The following is a 22421-nucleotide window of genomic DNA, read 5'->3' as shown; positions in this document are numbered from 1 at the left end:
CTCACTGAGTTGAAAAGGGCCTCACTAAGCAGCTGAGGCTGGCCGCGAACTGCAATCTTCCTGTCTCAGCTTCCTGAAAGCTGGGATACAAGCATGTGCCACCATTCCCGGCTTTTATTAGATTTTTAAAGGACGCGGTCTGAGCTCTAGAGAGCGCAGAGGGGCAGGCTGAGGTCCTTGGCTGCCTGCGGGCATCTGCTGCAGGAGCTCCAGCGGGCACTGGCAGCATGCCCAGGAAGCCCTCAAGGCCGAGTGGCGCTCTTCTTGGAGGCAATGGTCGGCAGCATTTCTTGACGGACTCCAAAGAGAGGGGCACACACGTGGCAGGGGAGGGGGCAGGAGAAAGAGAGGAGGAGAGGAAAAGAAGAGAGGAGTGGAGGGGAGAGGAGAGGAGGAGGAAAGGACAGGAGACGGGCTCAGACGGTACCAGAAAAGGACAGGTGAAGACTGGGCAGGAACCCTTGACCCCTGACCAGGGACGGTGCCAACTGGGAAAGAGCCCTGCAGAGCTGAGGATCAGATCTTGCACTGGCCGCACACGGGGGCACAGCAGCTGGACTGGCTGCAGCTGGACTGGCAGCAGCAGGGCTTGCAGCAGCTGGACTGGCAGCAGGATGACCCACAGCCTGAGGAGCAGCAGGGCTTGCAGCAGCTGGACTGGCAGCAGCTGGACTTACAGCCTCCACAGGAGCCACAGCCCCCCTTGGAGCCCCCACAGGAGCCACAGCCCCCCTTGCATCCCCCACAGGAGCCACAGCCCCCCTTGGAGCCCCCACAGGAGCCACAGCCCTCCTTGGAGCCCCCACAGGAGCCACAGCCCTCCTTGGAGCCCCCACAGGAGCCACAGCCCCCCTTGGAGCCCCCACAGGAGCCACAGCCCCCCTTGCAGCCCCCACAGGAGCCACAGCCCCCCTTGGAGCCCCCACAGGAGCCACAGCCCCCCTTGCAGCCCCCACAGGAGCCACAGCCCCCCTTGCAGCCCCCACAGGAGCCACAGCTGGAGCAGCAGCAGGCCGGCACGCAGCAGGCCGGCACACAGCAGCACACGGGCTTGCAGCAGCACACAGGCACACAGCAGCTGGAGCCGCAGCCCCCACAGCTGGAGCCACAGTCCCCACAGCTGGAGCCGCAGCCCCCGGAGCAGCCACAGCAGCCCATGGCTCTGGCGGTCGAGGTGGGGGGGTCGGAGGCATAGGTGAGAGTAGGGTGTGTGGTGCCGCCTGGGCCTGGGCCCTCTGTGTACCGCCCGGGCTGTCTGAGCTGTTTTTAGGCCTCTGGCCTTCGTTGTCCTCTCAACACAGCCCCTGTGCAGCCCGTGTCACCTGACCTGCTCGTGAGTGCCCAGAGCACCCAGCTCCTTTGCCGAATTTGCGTCCGTACTGCAGGGCAGAAGGAGCCCAAGCGCCAGCGCCTTCCTGCTGACCACAGAGTCACATTTGATCAGAAAGTCATGTGCTTTAGATGTACAAAGGGTGTAGAGTAGTGTGTCAAGTAAACACAGAACACCAGGTTATGAAAAGGTTAGCGTATAGAGCTCTCCGTAGTGTTCTTGTCTCAATAAATCCTGAATTTGAACTGACTACTCCTGTGCAGTAGATTCCTGCTCCTACTGAATATGCGTCTGGCAGTCTGCATGCCAGGACTACGGAACTGCTGTTACACGAGCTTCCTCCTCTCGCAAGCTTCTTTCCTTCCTTCCTTCCTTCCTTCTTTCCTTCCTTCCTTTTTTCCTTCTTTCCTTCCTTTCTTCCTTCCTTCATCCTTCCTTCCTTCCTTCCTCTCTTTCTTTCTTTCCCTCTTCTTTGTTTCTCTTTCTTTCCTTCCTTTTCTTTTATTCCTTCCTTCCTTCCTTCTTTCCTTCCTTCTTTCCTTCTTTCTTTCTTTTATGGTGGTTTCCTTCCTTCCTTCCTTCCTTCCTTCCTTCCTTCCTTCCTTCCTTCCTTCTTTCCTTCTTTCTTTCTTTTATGGTGGTCTCCTTCCTTCCTTCCTTCCTTCTTTCCTTCTTTCTTTCTTTTATGGTGGTTTCCTTCCTTCCTTCCTTCCTTCCTTCCTTCCTTCCTTCCTTCCTTCCTTCTTTCCTTCTTTCTTTCTTTTATGGTGGTCCTGGAGATTAAACCCAGGGACATTCTACATCTGAGCTCCATTCGCGGCCCTATTTTTATTTTTCACTTTTAAATAGCGTCACTTAGTTGCTGAGCTGGCTTTGAGCCCAGGGTCCTCCTGCCCCAGCCCCCTACGAACTGGGATTATCGTCGTGTGCCACCACACCTGGCACTCCAGTTTCTTTCGAAAACCTGGGTGTGGTGGGAAGGATTTTCTGTAGGAACGCGCGGCTCCGGTCCGCTCACGACTCCTCATCGCCCGCCGTGGTGGGTCTCCCAGCGCAGCATCTGTCCCTTTGCCTCTGGAGGGACATTACATCTCCTTTTTGTTGTTATTTCAGGCAATACCACAACTTTCTTGCTCAAAGCTCCCTGTGCGAAGGGGCTGAAGAGGGTCCCTGGTACACAGGGCTGCGCCTTTCCCAGACCTCGTCAGGTCGTCTTCCCAGGGCTCTTCCCGGCCAGTGAGTGGCTGTCCCCACGGCCCAGGGTGGCACCTCCTGCTTCTCGCCCTCGCGCTAATCTGTCACCGTCAATCCACACGCAGCGCTGTGTCGCTGCGGCGACTCGCTCACGCTCCAGGTCACTGCGCAGCTTTCCAGACGCGTTCTTATTTGTCATTAGGATCTCTTTCAGTACTTTCTTCTTCACTTCCTTTGGCTAGTTTCCCACATTGGGCTCCTGATCATTTTTACTGATTTCTAAAGTTCTTTGCATTTTCACGAGCATAACCAATAACGCGCTATCACAGAGCCTTTTTGCATTCCGTGGCTCTTCTTCCTCCCCCGCCCCCATCCCCCTCTTCCTCTACTTTCTTTCTTACCAGGAAGAAATAAGTTAATATAATGGACTGTAGTGTAGTGATCTTTTTCATTAGAGTTTCTATTTTTCGTTCTTATTTGGAAAACTCTTCCCTCTAGGGTCGTTAGGATATTCGTGTGTGTGTGTGTGTGTGTGTGTGTGTGTGTGTGTGTGTGTATTAAACTTTGAAACTAGACTTGGAATTGAATTTTATTTTTGAATTTTATTTTTGCTTATTTCCTTTTTGCAGCCCACACTGTCCTGGCCGGCACCTTTGGGCTTTCCTGAGATCGCCCGTCTCTCCTCACTTCAAGTTCCTGGGTCTGTCTGCTCGGAGGGTCTCGAGGGCATACTCTTTCTAACATCCCGCTGCCCACCCCACACAGCCTGCGGCTTCCTGGACCGCCCGGGCCGCCCAGCCTTGGTGTCTGGCATTAATGAGTGTCCAGGAGCAGTCCTCCTTAGGCTGCTCATAGCCCTTGCACTGGAAAAAACTGGTTCTGAATATTATTTGTGGACATCACAGATTTCTCAACTTTAGAAGATCTTTACTATCAGCCGGGCGTGGTGGCGCACGCTTGTCATCCCCGTGCTTGGGAGGCAGAGACAGGAGGATCGCGCAGGTTCGAAGCCAGACGCGCTGGCTTAAGAGACCCTGTTTCCAAATAAAAATATAAAATATTTTTATTTTATAAATAAATATTTTATTTTATAAATATATAGGCTGGTGGTAGAAGGGCTTCCAGGAACCCCAGTACCACCGCCACCACCAAAAAAAAAAAAAAAAAGATCTTTACTATCTTTGAGCGAAGTCTAAATGTTTTTCTCCAATAAGAGCTCACCTTGGTTGGATTTATTGTTGTGTACATTTTTTTTTTTTTTTGGTGGTACTGGGGGTGGAACCCAGGGGCTTTCTACCACCAGGCTACACTCCCAGACCTATTTTATACTTTATTTGGAAACAGGGTCTCCCTAAGTTGCTGAGAGCCTCACTCAGTAGCTGAGGCTGGCTTTGAACCTGTGCGATCCTCCTGTCTCAGCCTCCCCAGCGTGGGGATGACAAGCGTGCGTTACCATACCTGGCACATTTTGTTTTTGTTACTGTTGAAAATAGTGCCCTCCCCCTTTACTGGTGCTGGAAATCGAACAGGGGTATTCTACATTTGAGATATACCCCCAGCCCTAATTAATTAATTAATTAATCAATTAATTTTGGTGGTACTGGGGATTGATCCCAGGGCTGACTTTGCTCTGAGCAATAACTTCAGCCTCATTTTATTACTTTTTAAAGTTTGAAACACCTAAGTTTTGCCACGTTACAGAGCAAAACTTGCTAAGTAAAACTCGCCAAGTGGCTGAAGGCCTCACTAAGTTTCTGAGGCTAGTGTTGAACTTATGATCCTCCTGTCTCAACTTCTCAAATACTGGTGTTACGGGTGTGAGCCACCGTGCTGGGCTTTTAAAAATTTTAACCAGGTATGGTGGCACATGCCTGTAATTCCACCACTTGTGAGGGCCGGGAACGGAGGGTTGAAGGTGTAAAGCCTCAGTAGCCTGGTGAGACCCTCAGACCCTGTTTCAAAGTAAAAAATAAAATCGAGGAGGGGGTGTGACTCAGAGGTAGAATGTCCCTGGTTTAACCCCTAGTGCAGAAACGAAACAAAACAAAACAAAGCAAGATAAAACAAAACAAGACAAAAACCTCTCACAAGCCCTCCAAGCTCCCGCACGCTGGTGTTTCTGTCCTTTTCCTTCTCTGCTCACCTTGTGGTCTGCTAATGTGCTATATTTGGGTGTGTTCCCACCACCCTTCACACTCAGCTATTCTATTTTTACCATTTCCTTCCCCCTTCTCTTACATGGAGTTTTCAAGGTTCTTTTTGTTTTTTCCTTGACTCATCTGGAGGTACGTACTCGATTCCCCACCCCCTTTTACAGTTTTGCGGTGCGGGCGCGGGGATGGAACCCAGGGCCGCCACGCCCCTTGCCCGTGGCAGCCCTCCACATTTCATACCCACTGCTGGCTGTTGTGGTTCCTAGGGACTGAACCCAGGGGCAGCCTAGCTCTGGGTTCCACCCCCAGCCTGTGTGCTTGCTTATTTATTTATTTATTTATTTATTATTTATTTATTTATTTATTAATTTATTTTTAAAACAGGCTCTCCCTAAGTTGCTGAGGCTGGTTTCAAACCTGTGATTCCTCCTGTCCCAGGCTCCCAAGTACTGGGATTACAGGCCTGTGCCAGCAGGCCTGACTTCAAATGTATTTTTAAAGACAAGGCTGTGGTGTAGCAGCAGCTCCTCCTGCCCTCCTGGCCGCGTAGCTCTGCTGGGTCAGGTGTGGGTGTTTCCGGCATCTTTCTCCTTCCTCTGGATTTTTATTCCTGGCTGCCCGCTGCTGTTTGTTTATGCAGCCGCTGTTGGCGTGGCACATGTGTGCCGGTAACTCCATCCTGGGTTTTCTCCCAGGGCTCTTTCCTTCCTTTAGGGCTCAGCAGGAAGCGCGCACAGGCTGAGCACCCCAGGAGGCAGCTCCCGGGTGTGGCCTCGGGAGCAGCGGTGCTGTGGTTGGGAGAGCGTCCCCAGCTGCTGCTGTCTTCCTCAGTTCCTTTCTTCCTACTTTGCTGAGCCCTTGTGGCTTGGATTCATGCAGCCCCTGGAGGTCACATCCCTCCAGATGTTGGCTGTAGCAGTTGGTGATTTTGGTAGGCGTTGGCTGTAGAGTTGCTGAGTGTTGGTAGGCGTTGGCTGTAGCCATTGGTGAGTGTTGGTAGGGGTTTGCTCTAGCCGTTGGTGAGTGTTGGTAGGTGTTGGCTGTAGCCGTTGGTGTGTGTGGGTTTCCTCTACCTGTCCTATTGCACTGTGTTTGTGAGTCCGGGGCTCTTGTTCCTGCTGCCTGGGGAGTCTCCTGCACTTACCTCTCCCAGCCTCTCTCATCTCTGACTGGACAAGCAGCAAGGCCACTCATCTGAACTCGTGTGTCATTAAAAGTAACCACAGTAGCCAATCCATGGAGCCAGCCTAGGTGTTCATCAAAACACCAGTCGGTTATGAAATTATGGTGTACAAGCACAATGGAAATTTACTCAGCCATAAAAAAGAGCACAACCATGTTATTTGCAGGGAAATGGACGGCACTGGAGAATATTCTGCCGAGTGAGGAGACGAAGGGCTGGATATTTCCACTCGTTATATGAACATTAGAGAGAAACTGAGAAGCAAAGAGGCCGCCAGCTGAATGAGGGCGCCAGTGGGGGGAGGGCGTGGGGGAGGAGAGGGGAGGGGGAGAGGGGAGGGGAGGAGGAGAGGGGGAGGGGAGGGGAGGGGGAGCGATCCAGATAACCCTCTGTTCACAAGTGGAGTGGTCTGAATCCACGTAAACACTGTGCCGGGAGGGCCAGGAGGGCCGTGGGGAGGGGCGTGGAGAGGAACACAGTGAACCGTGTGTGTGTGTGTGTGTGTGTGTGTGTGTGTGTGTGTGTGTTTCCACCACTGAACCCCTCCATGGTGCATAACTGCAGTGCACCACTTAAAAACATGGCTTTATAGCCGGGCGTGGTGGCGCACGCTTGTAATCCCCTGGGAGGCGGAGACAGGAGGATCACGATTTGCGGCCAGCCTCAGGTACTTAGTGAGGCCCTTTGCAACTCAGTGAGACTGTCTCAAAATAAAAAAAGATAGGGCTGGGGTGTAGCTTGGAGGTAGAGTGCCCCTGGGTTTCATTCCCAGTACTACAAAAATAAAGTATATATTATAATTATATATATTATTTTTATATATTTATACATATATATAATTAATCATATACTTATATATAAATAATTATATATAATAATTATATAAAAAAGGGCTGGGGGGTATAGCATGGAGGCAGAATGCCCCTGGGTTCCATTCCCAGTACTGCAAAAGAAAAAAAAATGCCTTTACTGAGATAAAATTCTCATATCTTATAGTCCATTTAATTATTAATTAATTAACTTTTTGACCCTTCTCATTTAGGACAATCTCGGGGTGGTGCAAGCATCGCCAAAACAATTTTAGAACCTGTTCTTCGTCCCCTGAAAGAAACCTCATACATGCTGTAGACACTCCCCTTCCCCCTGCCCCTGGCAGCTCTGTGTCCAGCTTTGCAGTTCTGGATGTTCTGGTGGGTGGAGTCAGAGCCTGTTCTGGTGGGTGGAGTCAGAGCCTGTTCTGGTGGGTGGAGTCAGAGCCTGTTCTGGTGGGTGGAGTCAGAGCCTGTTCTGGTGGATGCAGTCAGAGCCTGTGGGAGCTGCTGAGCTGGGCTGCTTGCAGTGAGCATAATTTTTCGCAGCTCCTCCCTAGAGGGATGTGCGGGTGCTCCACAGCTCAGCGCTGAACAGCCTTACATTTGAAACGGGGTTTCTTGAGAAGAAACCTGGAGTTTCCTTACCGGATTCTTGTCTGCGGTGAGCGAAGAATGATACCCGCAGACTGCAGGAATGGGAGTAAGAAGTTTATTGGAAACAGCAGGGAATAGGGAAAAGTGGCTGAACACTCCGAAGGGGCTGTTGGAACTCTGATGTCCAGCAGCTGCCTTCAGGACAATACTTGAGGGTAGCCCAAGCCGAATGCCTTCAGTTGCAAGCTGCTTTCTCCCAGAGTCCACGTGATCTGCCAGAAAAGAATAGGGAAAGTGTCAGAACACCCCTAAGGGCTGTCGGGGCTCTGAAGTCCAGCCGCTGCCTTCAGGTCTCTACCTGAGTATAGCCCAGGCCAAGTGCCTTCAATTGCACCCCACCTTCTCTCAAAGCTAACGCGACCTGCGAAAGAGAGAAAAGCTCCCCACCGGGGAGGGGTTTCCAGAGTGGGTAACCGTCTTGGTGACTGGTCTAGGGGTTTATATATCTCTGCATGTCTTCTATTACTCAGAGTCTGGGAGGCAGTTCTTAAAATTTGCATAGGGTATTTGCATGTCCTTTGAGGGTCTCCTTTCAGTAGAGGTGTCAGACTTGCTCCGGGGATGTCTCCTGGGTTTGTTGATTAGTAAACAGATGGTTTTGTGAAGCTTTGGGCATTCTTATCTCTGAACCTTGGAAGAGCTGGTCTCTGGGCATTCTTATCTCTGAACCTTGGAAGAGCTGGTCTCTTTTAGGAGCCTTGGAAGTTAATTAGTATTCCTTGCCCCTCAGGAAATTACGTTTTTCTACCGAGGCCTCTTCCTTATCTGCCTACTTCCCTTCTACCCCCTCACATTCATCGGCAATGGTCTTCCGTGTTGCGCTCATCAGCTGGTGGGCAGCTCGGTGGCTTCCACCTGGGGGCCAGTATGAGGAAGGCTGCCATACCTTTGTGTACAGGTGATTATACTATTTTTTTTGGTGGATATTGTCAGTTCTCTTGGTAGATTTCCAGACATATTTTCTGGTCATATGGCAACTCAATGCTTAACCTGCGGGCTGCCTCTGTTATAGTGGGAGATGTAGCCTGGGTTCTTGTTCTTAGCTATGTGTAGAAAACAATAGCCATAACTCCCCTTTTTGCTGTAAGCTTAAGCAATCTTATTATTACAAAGATGGGAAGATAGAACTTAGATTAAAGACCTGCGTCATAGAGAGTGACATAGCTTGAAAATAAGGCACTGGAGTTTTTGGGTTCAGAACAGTTTTAAACCAATCATCTGACTTGACTCGATCCGCCCCTTCTGGGGCAGGTCTTTTGATGTGGGGATTCCTTCCTGTAGGCCTGCCCTGTCTCTGGTATGGACCCCAAGCCTTTCGTTCCACCCCAAAATGTGTTAGTTGATTATTGGAGTCTGGGATGTCTTGAAGGCTCATGGCGTCCCCCCACGTCCTTGAGGGATTTTTCTTGTCTTTAAAATGTAAAAGACCCTGGGCTCCCTCTGTTTTCTTGGTGCCTGGAACTTTGCAGGCCCCTTCCCTGTCTGAGTGCCTGTTGCACACAATCTCTGGTTTTCTAGTACCAAAGCCATCTTCAAATACATTTTGCGGCTACTCCCCAATACCGGCACATTCATATCAAAGGTATTTTATCTATGTTTTTGCAGCCCTTTCCCAATACTGGTACAGTCCCTGCGTGTTCCAATCGACCCTTCTTCGTGATTGTCATCTATCTTTCCCGTCTGCCTCTGGATATAGATCCTTGCCTTGTCCTCCCCTTCACCTGGTCTCCCTTTGGCTACAACTGAATAGACTAGACTGCTCTTAAAATATTGAGACTTCTTGGGAGGCCAAGATAGGAGGATCTCCAGTCTGAGGCCAGTCTCAGCAACTTAATGAAACACTATTTCAAAATAAATCTGGCTGGGTGATGGCTCAGAGGCAGAGTGCCCTTGGGTTCAATTTCTAGCCCCCCCCTCTCTCTCTCTCTCACACACACACACACACACACACACACACACACACACACACACACACAGAGTCTGTGAGGTCTGTGTGACAGAGCTTTCTGCCAGATTTCTTATCTTTATCTCTCTACTTGGGACTGATCCCAAGACCCCACTGGAAGTAACTTCCTGCACCCACATGATAGAGACCTAAATTCCTAGGGGACATTTTCCCCGAGGGTCCAGGCAGAGGCAGCCAGTTTTCCTATTAGGTTCGGGATATTTCCTGGCTTCTCTTTTCGCTGCCAGTGAAGGCCCAGGTTGTGCACAGGAGTCCTGGAATCCTGCCCTGCCCTGCCCTGTGGTCTTTGAGGTAAGTCTGAGCCTGGTCCATATCCCAGGGAACTTCTTTTAGCAGAAGCTGCCAGATCAGGTCACCATTCTGCTTTCGAGCTCCTCCTTGACTTTGACCTCTGGCATGAGGATTTATTTATTTTTTGCTGAGACAGGGTAATGTTATGCTGCCCAGGTGGGCCTTGAACCCATGGGCTTAAGCAGTCTTCCTGCCTCAGCCTCGTGAGATGCTGGGACCATACGTGTGTGCCCCTGCGCCTGGCTTGGTGTGAGAATATTTATTTACTTATTTACTTTGTGGTACTGGGGGTGGAACCCAGGGCCTTCTACCTTTGGGATACACTCCTAGACCTATTTTATATTTTATTTGGAAACAGGGTCTCACTAAATTGCTGACAGCCTCACTAAGTAGTTGAGGGTGGCTTCGAACCTGTGCCATCCTCCTGTCTCAGCCTCCCAAGTGCTGGGATTCCAAGCGTGCCCACCACGCCTGGCTGTGTGTGAGAATGTCAACCACCTGCTGGCACCTGAGTGGAGAGGAGACTGGGGAGAAGGCAAGGGTGTTCCGGTGCCGCCGGGCGGAGCAGGCGCTGGGGTGGGGGGATGGGGCCGCACTTGCCCTGGGTTCCTGTCACCTGTCTTCTCCAGGTTGTAGGGAGAAGGGGGACTGGTCGGGAGCAGTGGAGAGACGTTGTTGAAATCATTCTAAAACAGGCTGGGATCCTCCACCGGGCTGGGCGGTGGCCGGAGGCGGTAACGTCCCAGGATGGGGGCCAGGTGCAGCAGGAGCGCAGACTCCTGCGGGGTGAGGAAGGTGTGGGAGGATGGAGGGTGCTAGCCACTTGCCAGGCGCTGGGCCGGGTCTGGATGCTCCCGGCGGATTGTGATTCCCTGAAGTAGCCCTGGTGTCTAAGAGGGCTGAGAAGCTCTGAGGCAGCTGTCCTGCTGAGGATGGAGCTGGCGTCTGTAAAGGGAAGTCAGCCAGGGTCCCCAGACAGGATGTGGGGCTGCACAACCCCACCCCACCTCCCGCTCTTGGCCATGTGCTCTGAAGACGGCGAGGTTCTGGAAAAAACCCAAATTTCAGAAGCAGTAAAAGAATAATAGAATCCTTGAACAACTAAGGACTACTTAAGGACCTGAGACGATGGCCAAAGTTCTCCTGCCATCCGAGGCGTCAGGCCTGCATGGTGTTATAGGTGGACTCTTTGTTTGTTTGTTTGCTTTTTGTGGTACTGTGGATGTGGTACTACACCCCCAACCTTACTTTGTATTCTTTATTTTGAAACAGGGTCTCACTGAGTTGCAGAGGGCCTCGCTAAGTAGCTGAGGCTGGCCACTAACTGCGGTCATTCTGTCTCAGCCTCCCCGAATGCTGGGATTACAAGTGTGAGCCACCACACCCGGGTAGGTGGACTGTTTGAAGGAGCAGGTAACCCCCTGCTCTACACAAGCAATTCTAATTACAGAGAGTGGGAGGATGAAAGTGGCCTAACTCATTTTACACGCCCTTCACAGCAAAACTAGGTCAAGGCAATCTGCAGGAAAAAGTAAAAATCAAATTTATCTTATGGAAATAAGATGGGGTAGGGGACCATCCCAACTCAACTGTTAGCATGCCAAAACATGCAGAAGTTCAACATCAATTCAAGGAAAGTTTATTCCAAGAAAGCAAAAGTGATTTAATTTCAGGGAATCCATCAATAAACCCACTGCTTTGGAGAACTAAAGGACAAAACGTATCTAGAGCTAGAAGGCACTGAATGGGTTCAGCACAGACTTTTTTTGTAGTACTGGGGATGGGACCCAGGGGCATTGTACATCCGAGCTACACCCCTAGTCCAATTTTCCTTTAATTGTTTTTTATTTTGAAACAGAGTCTCATTGAGTTGCAAAAGGCCTCACTAAGTAGCTGAGGCTGTCCTTGAACCACAATCCTCCTGTCTCAGCCTCCAAATGCCGAGATTACAAGTGTGTGCCGCCACCCCCAGTCAGCACAGACTTTTTGAATGGTACTGAGCCCAAGAGAATGCTGCCTTTGAGCTGTACCCTCAGCCCTATTTTAATTTTTAGTTTTTTGAAACAAGGTCTCGCTAAGTTGCTGAGACTGGCCTTAAACCTGTGATCCTCCTGTCTCAGTCGCCCACAGACTGGGATTTCAGGCACAGTTCAGGATATATTTGTGATCATGGCTCTTCGGATACTAAGAAAAGCAAGAAAATAGAAGACAAAAAGCTTTCAGCAAATAGTGCCAAGTGAAGAAACTTTAGAAATACTCTAAGTTCGAGAAAAAGTGAGCCTAGTTTCTGTTCAACATAGGATAGAGAAGGAAAATGGTCAGAGAATATGATAATTTACATTAAGCATCAAGGAATTAATAGACAAGAAAATAAAACAAATTTTCTCAATGTTTTCTACATAAATGGACAAAAATAGATCATTCTTCATCACTATAAATAATGCAGCAGCCTGGGGTCTGTCTTTTTGCCCAGCATGAGTGAGGCCCTTGGTTTGAACCTCAGCACCTGTGCCCCCCGAAAAAAAACTCAAGTAAAAAGTCTAATGGAAAATAAAAAATCTAATACAAAACAAATATTTTGTATCTAGGAGGTAATTTATAAAGAATGTCTGGGAAATCTATGGAGAAAATGTCAAAATTGTTTATAAAGGAAGAGCCTAAAAGGAGAACTGAATAGAGAAATATACCATATTCGTTGATGGAAAGGCTTAAAACTACAAAAGTTAATGTTACTCATGTCAAACCATGTATTTAATTGATTTATTATTGAAATTCCCAGAATGATTTAATTTGAGAATTTCTCCTGTAGATCTAAAATGTGTGTGTAAAACTTGTGAATAACTTATATACAATAATAATAATATGTGGGGGTGTGTCTCTGCCAGATGGTAAGGCATAGCAAACTCTCAGCTATTAAACACTTTGTCACTGGCACCTGAGCAAATATATAGGCGATGATATACAACAGAAGCCCAGAAAAGACCCATGTAGTTGGGAACTTTAATTTTTAATAAATTAAGTAGGAGCCAGGTATGGTGGCACATGCCTATAATCCCAGTATTTGAGAAGCTGAGACAGGAGGATTGCAGGTTCTAGACTAGCCTTGGATATTTAGTAAAATTCTTGGAAACCTAGTGAGACCCTGTTTCAAAGATAAATAAATAAGCTGGGCGTGGTGGCACACGCTTGGGTTGTAATCCCCACGCTTGGGAGGCAGAGACAGGAGGATCGCACAGGTTCGAAGTCAGCCACGCGCACTGGCTTAGGAGACCCTGTTTCCAAATAAAAATATAAAATAGGTCTGGGAGTGTAGCCCGGAGGTTCAAGGGCTTCCAGGAACCCCACTACCACCAAATATATAATAATAAATAAATAAATAAATAAATAAATAAATAAATAAAAAGGTCTGGTACGGCCGGGCATGGTGGCGCACGCTTGTAATCCCCGCACTTGGTAGGTGGAGACAGGAGGATCGCACAGGTTTGAAGCCAGCCGTGCTGGCTTAAGAGACCCTGTTTCCAAATAAAAAGTATGATAGGTCTGGGAGTGTAGCCTGGAGGTAGAAGGGTTTCCAGGAACCAAAAAAAAAAAAAAAAAAAAAAAGATCTGGTACATGTGTGTCTCTCTGTGTATCCTTTATAGATGCATACATTTTGTTGTGCAAAGAGATGAATCTTTTTGTGAAGGTAAGTATCAAGCATGAAACCATATGGCTACAGCTTGAATCTTGGATGGCCCCAAAGGCCCATGTGTTGGAGGCTTGGTCCCAGCCTGTAGTGCCACTGAGAGGTGGTGGAACCTCTAGGAGGCGGGGCTTGGCGGGAGGAAGTTAGGTCACTGGAGTCGTGCTCGTGATCCCTCTCTTTGCTCCCTGGCTGTCGTGAGGTGAACAGGCCTCCTCTGCATGTGCTCCCTGCCAGGATGCATGGTGCTGCTACAGGCCCAACAGCAGGGCCAAGCCACCTTGGACTGAAAGCTTTGAAACTGTGACACAAAACAACCCTTTTCTCCTTCTAAGTTGATTATACAGGAGTTTTGTCATAGCAATGGGAAGCTGACTAACATATAGAGAAAAAGCCCAAGTCTTGCTTTCGTCCCTTCCACGTTGTCCAATATGGCAGAAGGAAGCGCCACCAACAGTCTGAAGAGATCTGTCTTGTTCAGTCGGCTCAACACCGTCAGCGCATTCTTTTAGGCCGACAGGTCGTCTTTGTAAGATGTGTAGACATCGAAGCTCTTTTATTTCTCAGTTTGTGTGAGTGTGTCTGTGGTCCTGGAGACTGAACCCATGGGTGCTCTACCTCTGAGCGACACCCTCAGCCCTTCCTTTCCCGTTTTTGATTTTGAAACAGGATCTTGATAAGTTACCGTGTGCTGGCCTGGCACCTCCGATCCTCCTGTCTCAGCCTTCCAAGTCCTGGGGTCGCAGGTATGCACCACCACGTTGCTTCTCAATTCCTAACTCTCTGGAAATGGTCTCAATACTTTTTTTTGTTGTCTCTGTCTTATTTCCATGCTAAAAATATGGCTTCAGCCTTTATCATTTGGTAGGTCTTCATGGCCAGGCTCTATTAATTTTTGAAACTATCCTATGTGTGATTAGAGAGATTGTGTATTTTGTAGTTGTTGGTGGAACACTCTAAATAAGTAATTTGTAAGTAATTGTACTATGTATGTAAATTATGGGGTTCAAATACTCCAAATCTACCGATACATAATTAAATTTAGACTGGGGATTAAACTCTGAGCTACAGCCCTAGCACTTTTTATTTTTTATTTTTTAATTAAAAAAAATTTTTTTTGGTGGTACTGGGGTTCCTGGAAGCCCTTCTACCTCTGGCCTACACTCCCAGACCTATTTTATATTTTTGAAACAGGGTCTCTTACGCCAGCGTGGCTGGCTTCCAACCTGCGCGATCCTCCTGTCTCCGCCTCCCAAGCGCGGGGATTACAAGTGTGCGCCACCACGCCCGGCAGCACTTTTTATTTTACACCAGAGTCTTGCTAAGCTGTTGAAGCTGGCCTTGAACCTGTAGCTCTCAGCCTGTCTCGGCCTCCCAAGAGCTAGGATTACAGGTATGCTGCACTGGCTCTAGCTCTACTTTATTTTTTACTTGCTTTTGTGTGTGTGTGATACTGGGAGCCAATGACATTCTACCTCTCAATAGCACCCCCATTGCTTTTTAGTTTTTAGGGGAATATAAGAGGTTTATTTAGGGGAAGGAGTACAGTCTAAGAGAAAGATTGATAAAGTAGTAACATTTCAGAAAAGGTCTAAAATGGTCCATTTCCAGAATTAATTTTTTGAAATAGGGTCTTATAAGTTGCTGGTGGCCTCGATAAGGTACTGAGGCTGGCCTCAGACTTGTGCTCTTCCCTCCAGTCTCAGCTTCTCAAATACTCTTATGCCCAACACGTGTCTCTTTGTCTCCAGAGCCTCTGCTTGGAAGTCACCCCCGCCACGCCGCCCCAGAACTCTGGGCGCGTTTCGGTTTAGCCGTGAGTTTTCCGAGTTCCTCGCTCGGTCCTTTGTCATGCATCCTAGCGTTTCCGTCTCTCACTCTGCGTTCTTTTGCTAGAAAGTTTTCTCAGTTACACCCGTCCCCTCCACCCCAGAAATGGGGCAGCTCCTAAAGCTGGGTGTGTCCTGGGTTTGGAGGACAGCCTGAGACGCAGGGCGCATTGACGTGGGTCCCCAGAAGCGCCACACCGAGCTTCCTTCTCCTGCTGGGGGCCATATTCTTTTTTCTTTTTTCTTTTTTTTTGGTGATACTGGGAATGAAACCCTTCTAGCTCTGGGCAACACTCCCAGACCTATTTTATATGTTTTATTTGGAAACAGGGTCTTTTAAGCCAGCGAGGGAACCTGCGTGATCCTCCTGTCTCTGCCTCCCAAGCGCAGGGTTTACAAGCGTGAGCCACCACGCCCGGCTGGGGGCCATTTTCAGTGATGCTGCTGGCAGGTCTGGAATTGTCTTCTGACTTGTAGCGGTTAGACTCCTTGTCTTCTTCTCATTCTGTGTGTGTGACACTAAGATTGAACCCTGGGGCATTCTATCTCTAAGCCACACTCCTGCCTCACTATTTTGAAATAGGGTCTCACTGAACTGCTGAGGCTGGCCTTCAACCTGCAATCCTTTTGTCTCAGCCTCCCAAGGACTCAGCCTTCCAGCCTCAAGTGTTTAACTGCCGACTTGGAGATTTCATAATGTATAATCTAGGTCCATATCTCTTGCAAAAATATTATATCTGATAAGTGCCTTATACATTGAATCTTAAAATCCTATTCATTTTGAGGAAGCTTCGTTTAATTTTTCTACTCCTGTGTCCTACATTCAGGCAGAGACAGCATCTCAAATATTGCTTTTCATTTAGAAAGCTGATTTGGGCGTCTGTATAAATGGTGACTTGTGGCCAGTGGCCAGGGGAGGCCTGGTCTCTCTCATCCCATCCCCTGACCCTGGACTACTCTGGATCTTCCCTGGGCCTGTCTTTGCACGGGCCGGCGTTTCTGTCCTGGGGCCTGCGAGGAGAAGGCAAGTGGGAGCTGGTGTTTCTTGCTCACCTAGTAACACACAAGGTCCCACCTCCCGGGTGGTCGGGTCTCCGTCCCTGTCCCTCTGCGCCCTTCCTGGCAGGCAGTACAGCCCCACAACAGCCCGCCGAGCCTGTCCTCTGCCAGCAGATGGAGGGAGGCCGCCTGGGGCCACAGGAGGACGGGGGACTGTTCTTGGGAATGTGCCCGGCGTCCCGAGACGACTTCTACTCCTGATCCGAAAGCACAGGCCAGGAGAGGCTGCTGGCCAGTCACTTTACAGCCCAGGGGTCGGAGGACAGCATTGTACCACACACAGCTTATACACGCCAGGGCTTTATTAAGAGGAAATGAGATTCATTTTTTTTTAAATGCAGGCAAACTTGGAGGCAAGAGGAAGGAAGGAAACCTCTTGCAGAAATGGGTCACAGGGCAGTAGAAGTGGCCCGGAGGACCCAGGCCCCGAAGGCGGAGACGCTGGCTCAAACAGTTCCCGTGGATGACTGGGAAACCTGGCCCGGCCGAGGGGCAGGACGCTGCAGCCCAGCAACCCGGGAAGAGGCAGACGACGGTCACCTGCGCCAATCCGCCAGGCGCTGCTTGTGTGCGGGCATCTCCCGCACCTGAGAAACACGCCTCTCCCGAGGCTACAGTCATCTTCCTGCGGGCCACTGTGGGGCGAGCGGGAGGAGCTGGCTCAGGGACAGGAAAGCCTTTCACCAGTGCGGAGAAGCAGAGATGTGTTCACAGCCTCAGATATTGCACTGGCAGCACGCGGGGCACAGCAGCTGGGCTGGCCGCAGCAGGGCTTGCAGCAGCTGGACTTACACCCTACCCCCCTACAGGAGCCACACGGGGGCACAGCACACGGGCTTGCAGCAGCACACAGCACACAGGAGCTGGAGCCGCAGCCTCCGGAGCAGCCCATAGCTCTGGGGTCGAGGTGCATGGGCCTGAGGAGCAGGCGCAGAGGGAGGCCAGGTGTGGTGTCTCCTGAGCCCACAGGTCTGCATATACACGTCTGGTGGGCCATGGACACCTGGTTACTCCCCGGTTACTGCTTGTACTATTTTTCTAGATCCCCAGTTTTTCCCTTTGCCAGTGACTTCCTACTGACTCCAGAGGATCCACACTCATGGCTCCCTGCAGTGGTCTCCCCGCCTGTCTGGCCCCCTAATGGAGCCTGTGTCCTGGCCAGGTGTGTCCTGGAGCTCAGCGTGCTGGGCAGCTGCTCGGTCCGGTCACAGCATCCTGCCCAGGCGACCTCACCTTTGCCGCCCACTTCCCCTGACAGCATCTACTTCACATTCTTAGCTTTCAAAGGTCATCATCCTTGGTCCTTCCTGGAAACAACAACAGCCTCATGAGTGCGCCGTCCCCTTCACCTTCCATGAACGCTCACACGGATGCTGGTGCTTGTGGTGTGTTGCTCAGGCTGGCCTTGAACTCCTGACTCAAGCGATCCTCCTGCCTCAGCCCCGAACACTGGGACCACAGGTGCATCGCCACACTCAGCTCTAGAATGTGAGCACCCTGCTCTAGAATGTGAGCACCCCGCTCTACTCTAGAATGTGAGCACCCCGCTCTACTCTAGAATGTGAGCACCCGCTCAACTCTAGAATGTGAGCACCCCGCTCTACTCTAGAATGTGAGCACCCGCTCTACTCTAGAATGTGGGCACTCAGCTCTACTCTGGAATGTGAGCACCCGCTCTACTCTAGAATGTGAGCACCTGCTCTACTCTGGAATGTGAGCACCCCGCTCTACTCTGGAATGTGAGCACCCCGCTCTACTCTGGAATGTGAGCACCCCGCTCTACTCTAGAATGTGAGCACCCGCTCTACTCTAGAATGTGAGCACCCCACTCTACTCTAGAATGTGAGCACCCGCTCTGGAATGTGAGCACCCTGCTCTACTCTAGAATGTGAGCACCCTGCTCTACTCTAGAATGTGAGCACCTTGCTCTACTCTAGAATGTGAGCACCCGCTCTACTCTAGAATGTGAGCACCCAGCTCTACTCTGGAATGTGAGCACCCAGCTCTACTCTAGAATGTGAGCACCTGCTCTACTCTAGAATGTGAGCACCCTGCTCTAGAATGTGAGCACCCCGCTCTACTCTAGAATGTGAGCACTCAGCTCTACTCTAGAATGTGAGCACTCTGCTCTACTCTGGAATGTATCTTCAGTCTCTGTTCTGGTCTGGTCCTGCTGCAGGACCCTTCTCCAAACTGCAGATGACCCTTTGGGGACCCGCCTGGCTCCTGACGTGGCCTTCTCCTTGATTAACCAGAGAACACACAGCTCAGCCTGTGTGTGGGCCCTAGGCATGCTGGGCTACCCCATCTGGGGAGACACTATGCCTGTCTGACTGGTTCTCTTGATGCTGACTCAGTTTCCCTGATACTGACCTCCTGTGCCCTGCCCAGATACCATGCCTGTCCTGACCCGGCCCTCCCTCTGTGACCAGCTCACTCGGGGCTGGAGTGGTGGGCCTGTGCTTACCATGGGTGCAGCCCTCAGGCTGGCTGGGTCTTCCCCCTTTCCCCCTGGGGACCCCAGGGTACCTTTGGGCCAACTTCTCTGCCCTTTGAGGCTGATTGTCCCATGGCTGTGACTGTGCCCTAGCTCTGCTGGACCTCGGGGCGACCTGAGGGTCTGCAGGGACAGTGGCCTGGGAGACCCTCCTCACAGCCCCCTGTGGGCTCAGTCTGTAGGGAGGGGACCCCCAGGAGGCTGCATCAGGTCCTGTATCTCCCCCGGGTGGACATATCTCGGGGCCATGGCTCCTGGGGCTCGGGGCCAGGCCCCGCCCAGGGTAATATGGTGGAATGCCCCCTCGAGGGCAGGGCCTGGCCTGTCTGCCCAGCACGGGGCCCTCCTAGGCCAGAAAGGAGGCCAGGAAGAGATCAGAGGCAGGAGAGGAAGGAGAGCAGAGGTGCTGGGGAACGCAGTCCACCCAAGTCTGTGCGTGTACAAATATGAAGCCACTGTTAGGTACAGTGATAACACACCAATAAAAATGGAGAAGAGCTGGGCGTGGTGGCGCACGCTTGTAATCCCCGCGCTTGGGAGGCAGAGACAGGAGGATCGTGCAGGTTTGAAGCCAGCCTTGGTGGCTTAAGAGACCCTGTTTCCAAATAAAAAATAGGTCTGGGAGTGTCACCTGGAGGTAGAAGGGTTTCATCCCCAGTACCACCAAAAAAAAAAAAAAAAAAAAAAAAAAAGAAAAAGGAAAAAAATCAAATTGCTAAGCAAAACAGCGACAGTGGCAACCACAAACCACAGTACACAGCTCGGGGAGCATGCCTGAAGACAACCACGTCAGGCCTTCAGACTGCGGGCCGTGTCTGTCTGTCGACATTGTGGGTTTTTTTGTTTTGAGCCTTAGCTTTGTGGTGAAACGCAGCCAAAACAAGGCTGCACTTCAGGGGTGCCGGGTGGGATCGAGCTGCGAGCGCTGGACTTTTCGCTGGTTGACGGCAGATCTGGCTTCGAGTGTGGCCTCCTATCCGGGACATTTGTCCCGAGTCTTGGTGACGCTCCATCCAGGAGAAGGGTGCTGGGAGGTGGGTCCCTCCAACCCGAGTACGAAGTGCCCAGCAAGCGCAGAACAGCCGAGGGGCACAGTGCACGCAGATCACACAAACCTTACTCTCTCCCTCACCTCCTGGGCTCCTGGAAAGACCTCACCTTCACCTCTTGGAGTGGGGACATCTCCCTGAAAAGAGGTCCCAGTGCATGGGCTTTGGGGGGGCGGGTCCAGGCCGAGCGCTGACTCCCGATTCTGCCTGAGGGTGGGTCTCAGGAGAGTCCAGGAGAAGCCGGGGCCTGCCCCCTTTGTCACAGGTTCAATGCCATCAAAGATGGCTATTGGGCCTAAGTGCTGCAGAAGAAAGTCCCCAAGATTGAGGTCTAGAGACGTGGGGCATCTTCCGTGGTCCCCTTCACACCCAGGAGCCCAGCACCGGTGCAGCCAGGCCCTCGAGAGCCCGTTTCTTTACATCAGGATGCTCTGGGCTCCTGGATGCCACAGCAGCCGGTCACCCTGTCAGTCCTCCTTGTTTTTTAGTACTGGGGATGGAACCCAGGGCATTCTACCTCTGAGCTGTACCCCCAGCCCTATTTTTTACTCTTATTTTGAAACAAGATCTCACTGAGTTGAAAAGGGCCTAAGTAGCTGAGGCTGGCCACGAACCTGGATCCTCCAGCCTCCCAACGCTGGGATTCCAAGCGTGCGCCACCACGCCCGGGTGATTAATCACCTCTTTAAAGATTCTGCCCATGTCCAGAACATTCACGTTCTAGATGCTGGGAGTAGGGCTGCACTTTATGAACTGGGGGGGGGGGGGACAATTCAGCCCCAAACAACCTTTAGACAGCTGGGGATACCGCGGCAGAGAAGGGCCATCTCTTCACCAGAGGGAGCAGGGATTTTCCCTGATGAGCTAAGCCCAGCGGTCAGATGCCAGGGCTCAGATCCTCTCCTCAGTGGGGGCAACTCTTTCGGTCTGTTTCTGTCAGCCGTGACCAAAATGTCTGCCAAGGGTGCTGGTGTGCACGCGGCCCTGCAGGACAGGCACAGAGGCCTTGCCCCGCACATCCTGGTGCTGGCCCAGGGCTCTGTACCTCGAGCCAGCCTTCCAGTGTGGGGCTTAGCCACACACAGTCCATGAACAGAGGGTCCCACGCCCACGGGAGGCCGGAAACCATGCAGGGAGATGCTCCGGGGAGGAGGGTGTAGAAACAGAGGGTTAATAAGACGTCAAGCAAAGAACCACACAGAACACAGGGCTATGAGGGAGGGTTTATTAGAGGAATCAAAGGTGGAGGCTCCGGGCCTAGCGGAGCCTAAGGACGGCCGCAGCAGGAGCGTCCAGGCCTGCCGGGCTCAGGGTGCAGAAGGCCGCAGCTGGGGGAGCGGTGCTGGAGGGAGGCTGCTCAGCCTTCATCCACGGTCCCCTGGTGGGCTAGGGAGGGCCCTCGATGTCCTGGGGAAGCTGCTCCAGAGCCCACTGCGGCTCCTGAGCTCCAGAACCTCGGGCCAGAGCTGTGACTGCGCTGTGACGAGGCGGTGTCTGTCTAGAACCACCAGGCGGGTGTGGCACAGCCTCAGATCTTGCACTGGCAGCACACGGGGGCACAGCAGCTGGACTGGCCGCAGCAGGGCTTGCAGCAGCTGGACTGGCCGCAGCAGGGCTTGCAGCAGCTGGACTGGCCGCAGCAGGGCTTGCAGCAGCTGGACTGGCCGCAGCAGGGCTTGCAGCAGCTGGACTGACAGCAGCAGGGCTTGCAGCAGCTGGACTGGCAGCAGCAGGGCTTGCAGCAGCTGGACTGGCAGCAGCTGGACTTACAGCCCCCACAGGAGCCACAGCCCCCCTTGCAGCCCCCACAGGAGCCACAGCCCCCCTTGCAGCCCCCACAGGAGCCACAGCCCCCCTTAGAGCCCCCACAGGAGCCACAGCTGGAGCAGCAGCAGGCCGGCACACAGCAGCACACGGGTTTGCAGCAGCACACAGGCACACAGCAGCTGGAGCCACAGCCCCCACAGCTGGAGCCGCAGCCCCCACAGCTGGAGCCACAGCCCCCACAGCTGGAGCCACAGCCTCCGGAGCAGCCACAGCAGCCCATGGTTCTGGCGGTCGAGGTGGGTGGGTCAGATAGAGGAGCAGGCAGAGAGGGAGGTGTGCGGTGTGCAGCCTTCTGGGATGGGGCCTTTTTATACCTGCCAGGGTGCTGCTGGCAGCTGGTCACTTCCTCCTGTGTGTCGGTATTTCCTGGAGTCACACTCGTTTGCTGCACGGGTTTCCTGGCTCTCTGCTGACCTCCTGCTCTAGCAGTCTTCTCAGGTTCGAAATCTGATCTCTTCCTTGTTGTGTGACCTGCAGTCTGTGCACCCCAGGACCCCAGGTCTGCTCACCTGACTCTTTTGCTGACCACAGGTGACTTTGGAATGGCACCATCAATTTCATATTTCCTTACATTTCCTCTGGATTTTTATTCCACGGTACACTTTATGTCATTTATATTTGTGGGGTTCACTAGTTTTATCGACATGATTAATGTTCATCAAAGATCTCAAGTCCTAGTGACTTTGTATCATGGAGATTAGCTTCTGGTGTTGCATGCAATCTGTTACTTTGTTACTGGATTAATCTCTGCGATGGCCACGCAATGCTACTTTGTATCACCGAGATTTATTCTGCTGCTCAGGCAGTCTGTTACTTTGTGTCAGAGGTTAATCTCTGCTGCTGCAGGCACTCTTATTTTTTGTCTGCTGTTGTGCATAACTGTTACTTTGTTGT

The 22421-nt window shown here is 51.5% G+C and overlaps 1 protein-coding gene across 4 annotated transcripts; it reads right to left on the bottom strand.

Moving 5' to 3' along the window:
* Positions 1–516: 516 nt before the first annotated feature.
* LOC308269158 (uncharacterized protein) lies at positions 517–21747 on the bottom strand (the record flags this gene model as incomplete). 4 transcript variants are annotated; one of them, XM_080704369.1, is made up of 2 exons in its annotated part: positions 517–667; positions 21251–21747. In XM_080704369.1, the coding sequence occupies 2 exons, from the start codon at positions 21745–21747 to the stop codon at positions 517–519; spliced, it is 648 nt and encodes a 215-aa protein (XP_080560495.1). The 4 variants fall into 4 exon arrangements, with proteins under 4 accessions (XP_080560495.1, XP_080560496.1, XP_080560494.1 ...); XM_080704370.1 differs by having other exon boundaries at positions 517–642; positions 21253–21747; XM_080704368.1 differs by having other exon boundaries at positions 517–1099; positions 21632–21747.
* Between the last annotated feature and the right edge of the window lie 674 nt (positions 21748–22421).

This window comes from Muscardinus avellanarius (assembly GCF_963383645.1).
Source record: "Muscardinus avellanarius genome assembly, chromosome: 1".
NCBI classification, from domain to species: domain Eukaryota; kingdom Metazoa; phylum Chordata; class Mammalia; order Rodentia; family Gliridae; genus Muscardinus; species Muscardinus avellanarius.
The sequence above is the reverse complement of the archived record's forward strand: the minus strand, read 5'-3'. Positions and strand labels throughout refer to the sequence as shown.